The sequence below is a fragment of the Nasonia vitripennis genome, chromosome 4 (genome assembly GCF_009193385.2).
Source record: "Nasonia vitripennis strain AsymCx chromosome 4, Nvit_psr_1.1, whole genome shotgun sequence".
NCBI classification, from domain to species: Eukaryota; Metazoa; Arthropoda; class Insecta; order Hymenoptera; family Pteromalidae; genus Nasonia; species Nasonia vitripennis.
In genome coordinates, this window is record NC_045760.1 from 32,456,594 (window position 1) to 32,471,870 (window position 15,277).

A 15,277-nucleotide genomic window follows, 5' to 3' on the forward strand; every position below is an offset into this window, starting at 1 on the left:
ACCATCAATAACCGCGCGCGAAAGAAAAGCGTTGCAAGTCTCTAAAACGTTCCAGTTGCTCAGCGTCGCGCTTGCTAATTGAATACTAGCCACGTATCCGTGAAAGCGAATCTCTCAGAACTAAGAAAAGGAAATAAAAGAATCGTCGCAAGGGACGAGGTCGAGTATGCGCATCTATCGCGACCCGATTCGCCTGATGGACAGTTCGCGACCTCTCTTTGGTCAATCGAACGCGGATGTGTGCGGTAGTGCGATGCGCTTTTTCTTCCCCTTCTCCTTTGGCCGTGCGCGAGTGTATATAAACGCGTACGTTGCTGCTGTACGTGTACAAGTGGAGACGGCGCGTCTGCACCGTTATGCATTTTTCTCCCGCTGCTCGTCGTGCGAACATGGGCTTGTGAAACTTCGACTGCTGCGCTGTCATGTGTGCGCATGGAGCGAGGATTCGCTCGGGTTGCGTTATTTTTAGATGTTGCTGGGAGATCTAGGCTATGCGTATTGGGAATCATTGGTTGATTTGGTTTTTATGTCTAATGATCGATTACTTTGTGTGTAAGCAGCAGGCCAAAGAAGGCAGTTTACGAACAGGTGGCACTTCTATATCTACACTCAGCAGGCAGATCGCGATGAGGAAAAGCTGAAAAGCGACTATGCGCCACCTATCTTCGCTGGCCAGAAACCAGTCCGAATTCAATTTGATTTACGGCTACGCTCGAACGTATCATCTATTATAACTCTTCAAACACTATACCTTCATTATCATAATTGATTCGTGATACATCTCTACGATTTAGTTTAATAGAGAAGTAATGAAACCTCAAAAAAAGACGTAAGTGACTCATTGATTGCACCGGAGCTCTGTGTTTTCTTTGTTCTCCTCGAAATAAAAATGAACGGACAGAAGATTGCTCCTTCCAATCTTGGCATCTTTACCGACCGAGAGATGTTCAGATCCGCCGGTTGTCCGAAATGACCCACTTTTACACACCGACACAAATTATTTAAAATGATTGACTCCGTTGATGTCTATCCCCTTGTTCCGAAGTCAAAGCTAACGCTGCCAATCGATCATTGCGTTAAGCGTGACAAGCACACGTTCGAGGAAAATATTTACTTACATAATCAGCGGGTCAGGTTTGCCGTTAACGAAGTTAATTTTTAATTAAACAGAATAATTAGATCGGAAAAAGACTGCAATCAAAGCACTCTCCCTCAAGCGAGAGAGAGAGAGAGAGAGAGAGAGAGAGAGAGAGAGAGAGAGAGAGAGAGAGAGAGGATTTATCCAAGCAAACTGACACGTCTCAATCTCAACCGCGAACGTACAACTTTCCGCAATTACAGTCTTTAAGCGTCCGGCGCGTCTCGCTCTTCATTCTAACAAGCCCAACCCCGGAGATCCTCATAATCAAGCCGCTGCTGCACTCACATACGCAATTCACCTCTCTCATCAAGGCAAACACACGCTTTCGCTCATCGCGCGCGAGCACGATGCAATTTCAATACATGAGAAAATTTTCCGACGCTGCTGGAGAAAAAAATCCCAAAAGTAGAGCAAAACGGCGTGCGCGTATGTGTATGTGCACCTAAACCGGAGCACTTACGATTTAATTTCGTGTCGCGACTCGATTTCCAGGAAGGCTCGAAAGTCATCGCTACGGGCTCGAAAGAGAAAGAGATTTCTCCGCGCGCGCGCGCGCGGCGTGTATTTTTTTCAGGCAGTTCTCACGCGAAACATGCGAATGAGAGAGAGAGAGAGAGAAGAAGAAGAAGAGAGAGAACCGGACCATCGGCTTCCCAGAGGGTCTGCCTTCTTTTTTCGGGGTCGATCATCGTGTGCGTGCAGGCGGTTCGGTTTCAAGGACGCCACGAGAGGAGACTAACGGGACTTCATTTTTGCTGCTCCCGCTGCTTCTTATGCTTTGTGTACTCGTGGGATGAGAGAGGGAGACGCGTCACGCTCAATTAAACTCACCTCTCTCTCTCTCTCACTTTGCTGGGTGTGTGAGACCGGCAGAGCCCTCTGCGTTCTTATCGAGAATCACGTGTTGCAAAACTATCGAATGCAAATCGGCTAGCGAAAGTTATCGGTGCTTTTACTTTCGACTATTACTATCTGTGTACTGTTTGAAATCGAGGATCGATGCGTGAGATCTTATCGCAAGTTGGAATCGAGTGGAAGTAAATAACAACGAGGGCAACACGATTTTCTTAACAAAGTGTATTTGACACACTCGAGATATCATTGGGAGGTATATAAGTGTAAGACAAGGAGGACAACGGTAACGACTAGCCTCTCGGTTTGATTGAACAATTCTGCTATAACGTCCCGTCTGTGTATACAATATAATAATGCATATGATCCACGCCGGTAATAGTGCGCACAGTCGGTCGGATAAACGACTCGCTACGTTAACTAGTGCACCTTAATGATGTCCGAAAAATTGTATGGAAAAGGAGAACGAGTCAAGAGTCGCTACTCTACGTTGCAACTTAGTTTGGAACAGGTGACACGGATACATTACAACAATGTGACACAGTCTGTCGATGACGCGCTTCGATGAACGCAATGTACAGTGAATTGAATGCATACATAAAGAAGGTACAGTAATCGTTACATTATACGTAATTGTATAGAGGTATAAGTGAAGTTATTTACATTGAAGTGTAACGCTCGGCGCTACACCGATAAATAGTGTTAATATTATCATAGTAATAAATAGAAATAATTATAATAAATATTCTTTTTCTCCATTACGTATCAAACTCAGACGCCGTCTTCTCGGCTTTTGATTATAGTCAACTTATACGTATGAATCGGCTTCAGTCTGACACTTTTTCATCTACTTATTTAATTGTCCTAGTTAATTCATTCGACGATCTATTTCGGACAAATTCCACCGAAAACAAACGTGGCATTGTAGTGCGGTCATTGCTAATTTTCTAAAATGCTATTCTACTAACAATTTTTTCAAAAGAATAAATAAAATAAATAACCGTGTCAAACTAATCAGCCGATCATTCCGTACTAAAAATAAATAACTCCGCAAGAAGACGAGATAACTCTCTCAATCATCCATCAGCAGTTCAATCTCTCCCCTATTTACGATGGTACCCAGAGTACGCTTGATTCTGCGCCGAGTAAGCTCCGTGAGTATCCTCCCACCCGGAGCCTCCGGACGACCATCCACTGGAGGCCACTGGAGCGGGCCAACCTGCGCCGACACCCGAGCTCCATCCAGCGCTGTAGCCGGTGGTATCGTGGTGCAGAGCGTGTTTGTGAGCCCAGAGGGCCTTGAGTCCGATAAAAGCTGAGATGGCGATCGAGATGATGGAGGCCAGGATTGCCTTCTTGGCCAGGAGTGCGATGCCGAAGTAGGCCAGGGTGGCCAGAGCGCCGATCTTGACCTTCACCGCCAGCAGCAGGGGAATGATGGTTTTCAGGAGCTTCTTCTTGCCTCGACCTGAAGTGTGAAATAGTTTTATTAACAAATATGAAGTAAACGATTAGAAGAATTTTATACTTGTAGAATAAGGAGTGAGGGTTAATGCCACCGACGTGTTACGAACACAAGGAAATGTAGGTTACTGTTATATAGGATTACGACATAGCTTCCAATATGGAATTACAGGATGATTAACGCGCAGTCTCGTAAAGAATATACGATTTACTGTACACCCACGTAAGAGCAACTAGAGAGCGTCGATAATCTAGTATTAAAATTTCAGTCGTTAGTTTTAACTACTTCTTAATCTATCGATTCGTTAATTGAAAAAATATCGACCGCTAATTGATATCTTTTACAGCCTATACTTTTAACGCGATTTAATTGAACAATTGACACAATTTACAAGTTCTTAACTTTTACTGCTTTTACTTTTCGCCATAAATTATTCGCATAATATTAAATCCCGACGTTAAACTTGCGAAATTAATTGAACGTGAAATTTTATTTTCACTCATCAGCGAGTGGCTTTAATTAAGCTAACGTAAAAATAATCTCAATTAGAGCTGTATTTACTGTACGCGCACTCCACAAATCGCAAGGAAACGAATACAGTTACTGTTGCCATTACCTTCAACGACTTCGTCGACGGCCTGTCTGACCTCTGCGGGGATAGAACCGCTAACGGCACGGGCTGATTCGCCGATTTTCTGGAAAACTGGGGCAAAGTTGATCTGCAAATGAATATATAATCAGTCTTTTGTTTTGAACTACAAATATTAGGAAGGTTGAACAATGTTGAAGCTGTTAGGCACAAACAATTGGTTTTATTTCAAAAACTGACCTTTAAACTGCGTCCAGTGAGGAACTCGCTGACCTCTTCCCCGACAAAGTTCTCCAGTGCACTCTGTCTCTCGGCGACACCGGCAGCTTTCTCGACCTCCTGCTCGTACACCAGGTCCTTTCCACTTCTGGCTCCTCTTCCCTCATCCTTGGCCTTGACCAAACTCACCCCGTTGACCAGCTGGAAGCTCTCCCTTCCGAAGAACTCCTTGGCTTTCCTGAAGAGCGTCTTCTGAACGCAGGAAATGCTGTCCTTCTGCAGGCACTCGTCGATGCTCTGGCCTCTAACTCCAGCCGTCACCAGCACGACTATCCCAACGACTTGCAGTAAAAGCTTCATGTTTTCCTTTGTCTTTCTCTTTCTGTCAGTGTCTCGAAACAACAGAAAACGCGTGTACGTGTTTCGTCGTCTTCTCGAACGAAGAGCCAAGCAAGGAGTCACGTACGCAGGTGCAGCGCTTAACTATATATACACCGCGAGCCGGCAAACGAGCGCAAGTACGCGAGCCAATGTGCGTCGTCGCGACCCGCCTCTTTTTTCGCCCGAAACCAGTCCCCCCGTCCAGGTGAAATTTCGTGTCCGAAGGTCCAGCTTCGAGACCCCTACCCACGGTGCCCCCCTTTTTTCGGACGATGCGCAGGACGACACAATGCAATATCGCTCGGCGTCACTTCCTCGCACGTGTGTACGGGAGGTTGGACGCTCTGATGGATCTCTGCGTGGGCGCGACCCGATACATAGGTGGGAGTGGACGACCGGTAATTTACGAGACGTGGGGTTGGCTCGCTGCATGCGAGAGTGACGTTTATTCTCGGCAGAGCTGTCGCCGGTGATTTAGCGGATTTAGACTAGTGTACTGGCTTAGCGAAACTATATAAGCTCCTATCGGAATAAATTTATGGAATGAGTGTGCGGGTGAAATAAGGCAACGAAAAGACAGAGGTTTAATTTTTGTAACAAAGTGTATTCAAACACTCGAACAATCAGAGGTATATTAAGTTTGACATATTGCGTGTGTATGACAAAGGTAACGAACGACTAGCCTCTCGGTTTTGATTCATCAAATCCGCTATGTAAAAAAAATCGTACAAAATAACATAGAAAAAAACTACTCGACGTCGTATAAGTGTTCAAAGTTCAACAGTGGACTCGGATAAATTAGATGAGAAAACAAGGATTTGTTTCATAAATAATTATCGTATAATAACATTATGGAGCTTTGTGCGAGCGATCGTTATAAATATGTACATGGAGATACGGCTCGGCTTGGCGCCTCGCCGATAAATAATAATAATAATAATAATAATAATAATAATATAATATTAATAATAATAAATATTTTCGCTCTCTCCGTCATGTCGATCCTCCGATGTCGTCTTCTCGTCACTGGGTCGGCCGATCGATCGATCGATGCCCCGCGTGGAATCTCAACGCGTGTCAAAAGAAAGGCCTCGAATAAAATTTACATTCGTAAATCCTCTCGATACCGATTTGACACAGCGATCGTATTGTTACTAATTCGGCATTCGAGGCGTCCCGTCTACACACCCGAGATGTAATACGAAGCGAGATACCGATCGCGCATCCGATTTATCGTCAATAGAGTCGTGACACCCGCGTGAGTCATTCATCTCCAACGCGTGACCTAATTACGAATTTTCAACAGAAAGAACCAGTCGTAGCATCTAACTGGTCTCCACTGAAAATTAGCATAGGATAGACGTTGGTTCGATCGCGAGTCACGCCGTCTATTTCTCGACAATATAATACATCCCGATATAGTTATTGCTGGCGTGCTTTTGAGTGTGTTTAACACCGAGAAATCTGCCGTTGCGGCAGTCAAAACAGTTCGTATTAGCGTGCGCGAGGAGAAAATTAAACTCTTGTTGTGGGACCATATTCAGGTTCCACGTGAAAGTACGAGGCGGCAGATATGAATGTGTACCATATCAGTCCCATATTAACCGGTTTAATTTCACTCTCCATCGAACGTAAAACGGACTCTTTCGACCATGGAATTTCACGGATTCCTCGCGAACCAGGCCAGATGTGTGCGCGCACGGCCGATCTCTACGCCAATTTCCCACGAGGACAGAAATCGATTCAGCGACCGACGCCGCTTCGGAGAAGACCACGCTCGGAAGGATCGTTATCGGTAATTAGAAAAATTCTCTCTCAATCATTCGTCTCAATATACGCTAGGGAGTATTACGGCATATAATACGTCCAGAACTTATTTGTGGTATCCGGAGTAAGCCTGGCTCTGGGCGGAGTGACCATCATCCCATCCGCCGGAGCTACCGCCGGACGACCATCCGCTGGAGGCAGCTGGGGCGGCCCATCCAGCGCTGGCACCGGAGCTCCATCCCGAGCTGTAGCCGGTGGTGTCGTGTCCGTGTCCGCCCTGGCTGTGCTTGGCATAGAGAGCCTTAAGGCCGATGAAGGCGGAGATGGCGATCGAGATGAGGGAGGCGAGGATGGCCTTCTTGGCGATGAGGGCGATGAAGAAGAATTTCAGGGCAGCCAGGGCGCCGAGCTTGACCTTGGCGAGGGCCAGGAGGGGCAGGATCTTCTTCAGGATTTTCTTCTTGCCTCGGCCTGGAAGGATAAATATCGAACGATGAGTTTTGGCTCTTAGCTTCCCTCGAGCGATGACGAAACGAATTTTCGAGAGGAGAAAGTCAGCGCTCGGGCATCGGAGCTTTTTGTCGGAGGGACCTATCCGATCGGCAGGAGCAGCGCGCGTATTAAGATTTAATCGAGGAATTCACGGCATGTTACTACTGGTCTCGTGCGTGTACTTTCTCCTCTTAGCGCGTGAATCAAAAGGACATTTTTTTGGACTTTCTTCTACGCCGGTAGTGAGCGAGAGATGCCGCGAGATAATAACCATTACTGTTTTAATTTACGGGAGGCTTTATCAATTAACAGGATTATTTACGTTCCCTTTCCAAGTCCATTTGCCAGATAGAACAAATTGGGCTCGAATAAGGTTGTCAATTAGCGAGCTTACCTTCAACGACTTCGTTGACGGCTTCACGTACTTCGGTGGGCACAGACTCGCTGAGGGCACGAGCGGACTCGCCGATTTTCTCCAGAGCCGGCGAGAAGTTGATCTGCAAATTCAAATTTGCAAACGTTAGTGTGTTTTTAAATTGGAATCCCCGTACGGTCTTCACTGAAGCTACGAGAGATATAGAGAGACAGAGAGAGAGAGAGAGAGAGAGAGAGAGAGAGAGAGAGAGAGAGAGAGAGAGAGAGAGTCTAAGTGGAAGAGATTCACAAAGCAAGCACTGTCTGAAGTTAAGAGAGAAAAATCAACACAACGTATGTCGCGCACACAAAGAGATGGAGAACTGACCCTCAAGCTGCGTCCGCTGAAGAAATCGCTGACTTCCTCGCCGACAAAGTTCTCCAGGGCGCTCTGCCTCTCGGCGACACTGGGGGCCTGGTCGATCTCCTGCTCGTAGACGAGGTCCTTGCCACTGCGGGAGCTCCTGTCGGACTTGGCCTTGACGAGCGAGACGCCGGTGACGAGCTCGAAGCTGTCCTTGTCGAAGAACTCCTTGGCCTTGCGGTAGAGGCTCTTCTGCACGCAGCTGATGCTGTCCTGCTGGAGGCACTCGTCGATACTCTGGGCGGAGGCTGCGGCGGCCAACGCGACAACGAACAACACGGCGAAGCTCTTCATGATGCTGATCTGTGTGGGTCTTCTACTCCGGCGAGAGCTGAGAGAGATGAGTAGATATATTGTCTGGCGAACGAGCGTCGGACGAGTCAGGTACGGATGTAAGTCACTGACTATTTATACCAGCTGGGACGGGCATCGGCCGATAGAGCGGAGAGGAAGAAAGAGTGAGAGAGAGAGAGAGAGAGAGAGAAAAATATACAGAATTTTCGAATGTGCTCTTTATCTTCGTGTATGGGTCGAACGGTGCGTTGTCCCTCTCCTCCTCATTGGCCGGCTGCTGCACGCCGGCAGCTTCTTCCCCACCTCCTCTCGGCTCTTCTCGCCCGCGCGCGCGTAGAGATGCTGCGTATAGCCGGCGTTCGATCCCTCCTTTTTTCGATACTTTGGGAGAAAAAAACAGCGAGGACTGGTTTTAGTCACCGGCTACGGGAGCTTGTGCCACACGCGTTTTTCTCCTATACACGCTTGCTTCGATTCGCCGCCCGATCGGGACGGTATTAGGATTTTGGGTCTTGAAATTTTTTCCATTTGTTCCTTACACTCGCTGTATGAACTATTGAGAGAGAACTGAACCATATTAGGCATACCTCCGAAATCCGAAACTAGCTGTACTTCTCGCTTGATCGACAGCCCCGCCTAATTGGATTACCGCGATTTAAGTACGACTTATCCCATGATCCCAAGCATCCGAGAAATTTTTCCAAGCTTTCCAGCGGCCCGTGAACGCCTACGAGGACGCAGCTCCCGGGTCTCTCTCACTCGCGGCGGCGACAAGCGCGCATACGCGAGTATGTACTTACGGAAAAGTCTACTTTGCTAAGTGAGACTTCAGCGCATGTGCGCCTATAATTCGTGTACACATCCGCGTGTAAGCGAGCTGCCGCTAGGCCTGGACTATTATCCGTCTTTACTACTGTACATACGATATATCGCATTGCGCTCTGGACACTTGAATAAGCGTACCTCATAAATAATACGAGATTATCGCGGGACTTATACGTTTGAATAAGCCCGGGAATCACATTCCTGCCACCGAGACGCATAGACAGTTTATTTACTTCGGGTGTCACTTAATTTTATCAAAACGGCGTTATTATCCCGCGATGATTATCAAAGCAGGCCGAGGAAAAGCACGTTCTAAAAAAACCAGACCACTCGCCCACGCTCATCATCATCATCGTAAAAAAAAAGTAAATCGCGGAAGTGCTCGCGAAAGTTACTCTAATCGCGACCTGCGACCCTACCTTCTTTTCTTCTTTCTCTCTCTCTCTCTCTCTCTCTCTCTCTCTCTCTCTCTCTCTCTCTCTCTCTCTCTCCGCACGTATACACGGACACGCGCGCACACGCACTCGCCCGACTAATTTATCGCGCGGCTGACACGATTCGCGCTGTCTCTTCTTTCTTTACGGCATCGGTAGCGTTACACGCACACAGGCGCGCTTTTACGGGATTCCGGAGATTTTTTCGCGCTTCCACACGCAGTATAATATGTGTCTGTTTGACTTGGCCGCTGCCGTGACACGGTTTAATATTCGTCACGTGTGCTGGAATTCATCTTTTTGCGCGATAAAAGGCGTCGCACGAAAAATGGAAAGTTTCCTCTGCTCTTATTCCCCGCGATTGTGCGTGTCTGCGTGTAGATGATAAAGTTTCAGATGGATAGCGCGGCTGCGTTTCATTGTCGCGTAGATACGGGGAAATTTACGCTATCCCATCGATCAAGCTCTTAGCCATGAATTTTAATGAATGAAAGTATTATACATGTATCCCTACAGGAATGATCGTAAAAATGATGAAATATTCTTACGGTGTCATACGCGCGCAGGCAGCTCGATATCGGTAAATTCGAGGCTCGCGCGAGCGATGATAACGGTAAACGCTCAAGATTTCATCACATTTTGCCACACTCGCGATTCTTCGTAGAAAGTGACCAAGATCTTCTTTCTTTTCTCGCATCCTATAATTTTTATGCCTTATCCAGTCGCATCTCCACGGCGTATATAATTCGCGCTAATTAAAAAAATCCCCGCCGGCCGCAAATGAAGGTCAGCATCTGCACTGGGAGAAATTTGCATTCGCGCCGAACAGTACCTATATTCTAAGCGATTATCGACGCGTTAACTCGCGAACCAGTTTATTAGTGAAAGTCCCTCGGCTTCGCGGCAGAGCTTTCGGCTTCGAAAATTAAACGAAAGTTTTAGGCGCGTACATACGAGAGCGGAGCTTTAAACTGGAGCATCTCGAGGGGAAAGCGTAATTACGCGTCTCCAGCGAGCCCTGCAATTTCGCCTTCTTCGAAAGGGCAGCCGGCTTGCTCCTTGACCAGCGACAACGACGTCGGACATTCAATTTATGAAAAACCGTTTGCGCCAAGCTCCGACTATAATCAACCTGTCGGTCGACGAAAATTTGTCTTCCACACAAATCACGTCGTGCGCCAAGCGTCGCCTTAAAAGGCTTTTAAGTCCTTTCCGGTGCGCGCTCGCGCGCAGCCTCGACCTTATACAAGCGAAACTGTTAGCGTTAATACCACCCATGCGATTGTCGGCTCTAAACGGTTCTTCTCGCGTACACACCCCAGTTCCACCTCGCGCCGCGAGAGCCTAACACAACACGGGTCGGACTGGAGCGATTGAGCCATTATGCGCACAATGAGTCCCTGTTTATCAGGCGCTAAAGCCGTTGTTATTTTTTTTCTCTGATGTGCTCGATGGAAAGGTACTGTGAGAGGCTGGCCGACCAGAGAAAAAAACGGGGATAAAAAAGTGTGTTGGATTGTTTTACTAAGTGGGGCCGGCGCGTAATTAAATTAACAAAAACTTGTAATTTTCGGACGTAGGCGTGGGTCGGTTTCGAAGGTGAAAGGTGGGAACGAAAGCTACTGTGGAGCGTTTTTTTTCGTCCCGTGCTCCTGGATGAGGAATTAGGTTTCATTAGTGATACCGAAGATTAATCGGTACGCGCAGCGACGCCGACGGTGTGAGGAGAAAAATGAGCGGCCGTCAGTCGGAGAGATAATCGAAATTTCTCGCTGCACGCGGACAGAGAGAAAGAGAGCCCCGTTGGAATGGAAGACTTATGTACTTTTTAATTGTTTTCTAGAAAACGCGTCAACAAGAGGCGCGCAGTGTATGCCGATTTCCACGTGCGTGGTGTGATGTTTACTTTAAAAAGCGGACATCCATCTAGAAATTGGAAAGTCTGATTTTTCCGATTTCCATGCCATTATTCGCGGCCACTCGAGAATCGGACGCTTTTCACTCTCCCCAAAAGAGCACACATCCATTAAAGCTCCTCCCGGACACGCGTCCATTGATAATTTCACCGAGATGAGATACCTCTGAATCACATCAGAGGCGGACACTCGCGGATACATGCCTATAATACACGCTGCGCGCGTGCGTAGAATTCTGTGTTAAATTCGTCATTCAGCGGCGGAGAGAGAAAGAGAGGAAGATATCCGGAATGTAATAGCGCGATGTCGCATGAATGAAAGAGAAAGCGTTTTTATTTGCTTTGAAATTCACGCGTCTTACATTTGCTTCTTCGCGCCGTTGACTTTTTCCTTTGGGTTGAAAACTTTGTCCAAATTCTACTGGTGCTTTTAAGCTGAGTGATTATAAAGCTCAATTCGAGACGACGGATTCAATTTGTTTTTTCCTTGAAACTGAAAGTAACCGAAAATTTATAACCTACTCTGGACTCAATAAGAGTGAAACTTTATAACAGTAAAAATTTTACGACGCCTCAATAAAACGAATTACTGCACCGACGAAAACCAGTGGCTGTGAAATGTGTAGGGTGTCTCGAAAAATCAAGTACAATATTTGCATATTAAAAAAACCTGTGAAATCGGCACCTTCTCAAGCTCGGAGAATCGCCTCACTCAGAAATCCTGAAGGAGAACAAAAAGCGCACTATGCCGAAGAGAAACTCCTCCTAAAAAGTGAAACCAGCATCATCTAATAAAAAAGCCGCAAGACGCAGACGCTCCGGCAAAAAAAAGTGCCAATGTCCGCATGAATGAATGAATGAAAAGTCCGTGACTGCAACAGTATCGGAGAGAATCCCGGATCCGACCTTCGCAGCCGGCGCGTCCACTTTCTACTCTGACCCTCAACGCGCGCGCACCGCAGAGACAACCACCTTCATGTCGTTTTCGTTTAGCGCTTCGCGGTATAGCCGCGTGTCCGTGTGCATGTGTTCGGGTGTACGTGTAAGAGGATTCCTTACCGGAAGTAAGAGTGTTTTACGGCGCCATTGTCTCGAGATCGTGGGAGAGAGATATTTCCGCGCTTTAATGGGATGCGTTGACCTCCGGATGCTGCGCGTTCGCCGGGAGATTCCCGTCTGGGAGAAAAGTGCGATTAGTAGGCAATTTGCTCGGCGGTAATTGCTTTGATCGATTTATTGGCGAGATCAACACGAGATTGTTTCACATCTTATTATTACAATAAAATTCTTATTTTTTACTTGACAGTTATACCATGAACGGCTAAAGTAGTAGGTACTTTTGGCATGGATCGCATACCTCTATAAATGTATTCTGTTCGCAGATTGTGATGAGGAAAATAGGAAACTAACTATGTGCTCGCCAGAGACACGAATAGTTCAGGCGGTGACCGCGGTGGGGTACGTAGATTCGCAGAAGCTCGAAATTTATATTTGAAGAGGTCGAGAATCCTACGGAAAATAACAGAAAATTTTTGTCGCATTTTAAAAATCTTCAGTTTTTGAGGTTAGGAATTGATGCGTTCGTAAAGACCGAGCGCGAAAACGAACAGCCAATTAGAGAACCAGTGATTACCGTGACTTTTTCAGAATAGAAATCGTCACCGTGACCATGTATGAAAATTAGAACAGAGTTTTTATCGCTGGATAAAAAGTACTCAGTGTTAATATTCGACTCGTTTTGGCAAGTTTAATGACTCGACTGACTGATCATTCTCCGTTCTAGACGAATGAAATATCACCTGTGAAAATCTGACTGTACAGTTAAGAGGATATCACGATAACGACAGGCAGTTTGTTCCTGCTTAGCTTAATTTCTCTATCCTTTTATGGAATCTAGATCCTTGTAAAGGTAGGGATATTTTATGGCTCATTGTCTCTGCTTGTTCCATTTCCGACGAAGCGTCTTAGGAGAAAGGGTATTCGCATTTTTACCAATCGTCGTTTCAGTGCTGCTTATTCTCGGAAGAGTAACCTCCGTCTGCTTCGTCGCAAAAGAAGAAAATCAACGTATGCAGCCGTATACTCAAATTCCAAAAACTGAAAACTTTCACACGATCACTATCCCTTTCTCTCGCGCAGCCTCTAGCGCGAAGAAAAAGTCCGGCTCTTCCACTGATTCCTCCGAAAATTTCGAGAAAACCTCGCGCTATCTCACGATCAAGAGAAAAAAAGCGCGTACGCATTACCCACACTTTTTCCTCAAATCAGGTTCAAATCGTCGTAAAAAGTAAAAGTGACCCGAGGTGACTTTTTTCTTTCTCTCCTGCGCTGGGGAATACAAAAAAAAGGAAGTAACTCGCCTTTAAAAAGTAAAACCTCGCGCATGGGTTTCTCCGGCGTGCGGCCGAGTCCGTTGCGAAACCAGAGTCGTCGGGAAGCGCACGCAGGGAAGAATGCCAATGGCCGCGCACGTGTGCAGTTGGTAAGCTGGAAGGAAAAGGATCACTGACCGAGATCGACGACGATCGTTATCGTGGGGTCAATAGCTCGGGACGATTGGCCAATCGGTTTGCGTCAATGGCTTGTTGCGAGGGTCATTTGTAAGATGAAAGTTACACACGATGCTAAAAGCGAAATTCGAAAAAGTTTCGATCGGATGTTGGCGCGAGTGATTAACAATGCGGGGCTAAGAATAACTCGTAGAAAGCGAGTTTCGGTGGACTTGAACATTTTTTTTATTTCTAAAAGCGTGAATGTCTAGACTACCGATTACTTCGTCTCAGAGAAAAGTAAGATATGCGTAACTTTATTCGGTAATTGATTTTATCTGCGAAAAGGAATGTTAACTTTTATGGTCATCAAGAGTTTGATAATTTTTATCTAGCAAGAAATCCAAAATGGAAAGCAAGATTTTCTCCGGAATTTCGTCAGCCTGTAATGCAGACGTAAAGCAACACAATACATGTTGACGTACTTGAGAGGAATATTTAATCAAGCCTGTCGACACTTTAGCGGAGTACGCAAGCGAAATTCGACTGATCAAAGAGTTCTGATAACGATTGCCATGCAAGTCACACATACCCGAATTCGACAAGAGCCCACGGGATTCCAAGCATTTGCTCTGTTCCCAAACTAATTTATCGACACGAATCAATACGAATAAATCACAATATTTTCATTCTTTGTAATTCGGTCAAAGCTAAAACGACTAACGGCAAGTGTCTTGCATCCGCGTGACAAATGTCCTACCCAATTTCGGACCACCTCGCGCGGTTAATTACCGATTGACATCAAGACATCAGTCCCCGAACATCGAATAAAAAAAAATGTTCGCCGATAACCCGACAACATCAAAAGGCGCGCGATCGACCTGAAAAATCGAAGACCGCGCTTGAGCACATATAACACACATAATTTGAAATTCAAATTTTCATCGAATATATCGTAATGTGCATGGAATGTAACGGGGCTCGCTTACAAGGCGACGCGCGAGCGCGCGACAACGAAGGGAAAAAAAGAGGCGAAGATGAGGAGGAACGAGCCGCTCATAACTCGGCTACTGTGCCAGTATCGCGTTATTAATAGACGTGTATGCGAGCGGCCCGAAACATTTTTGAGGTCCAGCCAACGGTCCACCAACTGCGAATGAGCTAAGAATCCTGTCGAATGACTAAGATGGTCTAACGCTGAATTTATCGATGGCGAAACGGTCGGTAATGAGGATTACCGGAGAGGGTTCGGTCGTCGTTTGATCCGCAATCGTAAATTATCGGAGTTACGGTATACCAGATCCGTTCAAGATACAGCACCAGCGAGGCGTTATATTTGTCGGATGCGATTGAACAGGTAATCGGATTTTCATGCTGGAATGTCTCGATGAAATTTTCTAGGACATGTGGGTTTGAAGGATGAAGCTTGGAGAGTTTGGATTTCGTAAACAGCAGTATACGTGACTTTTGATGCATAATCGTACGTCTTTTTATATCTTCTTTACAAATCGTGTTAAATTAATATTTTTGGAGCAGGCATCTACTTTAATAATTGATGCACACAATACCATGATAAGTGTTGAGAATTCCGAAAATTCTAATAAATTAACCAGGTCAATTAGCCTTTTTAGAAACA

General features: G+C 46.1%; 2 protein-coding genes across 2 annotated transcripts; both read right to left on the reverse strand.

Moving 5' to 3' along the window:
- Positions 1-2,240: 2,240 nt before the first annotated feature.
- On the reverse strand, positions 2,241-4,691 carry LOC100117936. The gene is made up of 3 exons (XM_001602400.5): positions 4,288-4,691; positions 4,075-4,177; positions 2,241-3,461 (listed from the first exon to the last, which is right to left on the reverse strand). The coding sequence occupies exons 1-3, from the start codon at positions 4,624-4,626 to the stop codon at positions 3,097-3,099; spliced, it is 807 nt and encodes a 268-aa protein (XP_001602450.1). The 5' UTR covers positions 4,627-4,691; the 3' UTR covers positions 2,241-3,096.
- A 595-nt stretch (positions 4,692-5,286) lies between these two features.
- Positions 5,287-8,048, reverse strand: LOC100117900. Its single transcript, XM_001602335.5, has 3 exons — positions 7,649-8,048; positions 7,301-7,403; positions 5,287-6,885 (listed from the first exon to the last, which is right to left on the reverse strand). Exons 1-3 carry the CDS (start codon positions 7,976-7,978, stop codon positions 6,521-6,523), a joined length of 798 nt encoding a protein of 265 aa, XP_001602385.1. The 5' UTR covers positions 7,979-8,048; the 3' UTR covers positions 5,287-6,520.
- Between the last annotated feature and the right edge of the window lie 7,229 nt (positions 8,049-15,277).

What these genes read in the sequence shown, in the direction of transcription:
- LOC100117936 (XM_001602400.5), bottom strand. Translation starts at nt 4,626, where the DNA reads ATGAAGCTTTTACTGCAAGTCGTTGGGATAGTCGTGCTGGTGACGGCT. An exon ending in TCACTGGACGCAGTTTAAAG is followed by an intron (nt 4,178 to 4,287) that starts GTCAGTTTTTGA and finishes ATTCATTTGCAG; the next exon opens with ATCAACTTTGCCCCAGTTTT. An exon ending in CGTCGACGAAGTCGTTGAAG is followed by an intron (nt 3,462 to 4,074) that starts GTAATGGCAACA and finishes TTCACACTTCAG; the next exon opens with GTCGAGGCAAGAAGAAGCTC.
- LOC100117900 (XM_001602335.5), bottom strand. Translation starts at nt 7,978, where the DNA reads ATGAAGAGCTTCGCCGTGTTGTTCGTTGTCGCGTTGGCCGCCGCAGCC. An exon ending in TCAGCGGACGCAGCTTGAGG is followed by an intron (nt 7,404 to 7,648) that starts GTCAGTTCTCCA and finishes TTGAATTTGCAG; the next exon opens with ATCAACTTCTCGCCGGCTCT. An exon ending in CGTCAACGAAGTCGTTGAAG is followed by an intron (nt 6,886 to 7,300) that starts GTAAGCTCGCTA and finishes TTATCCTTCCAG; the next exon opens with GCCGAGGCAAGAAGAAAATC.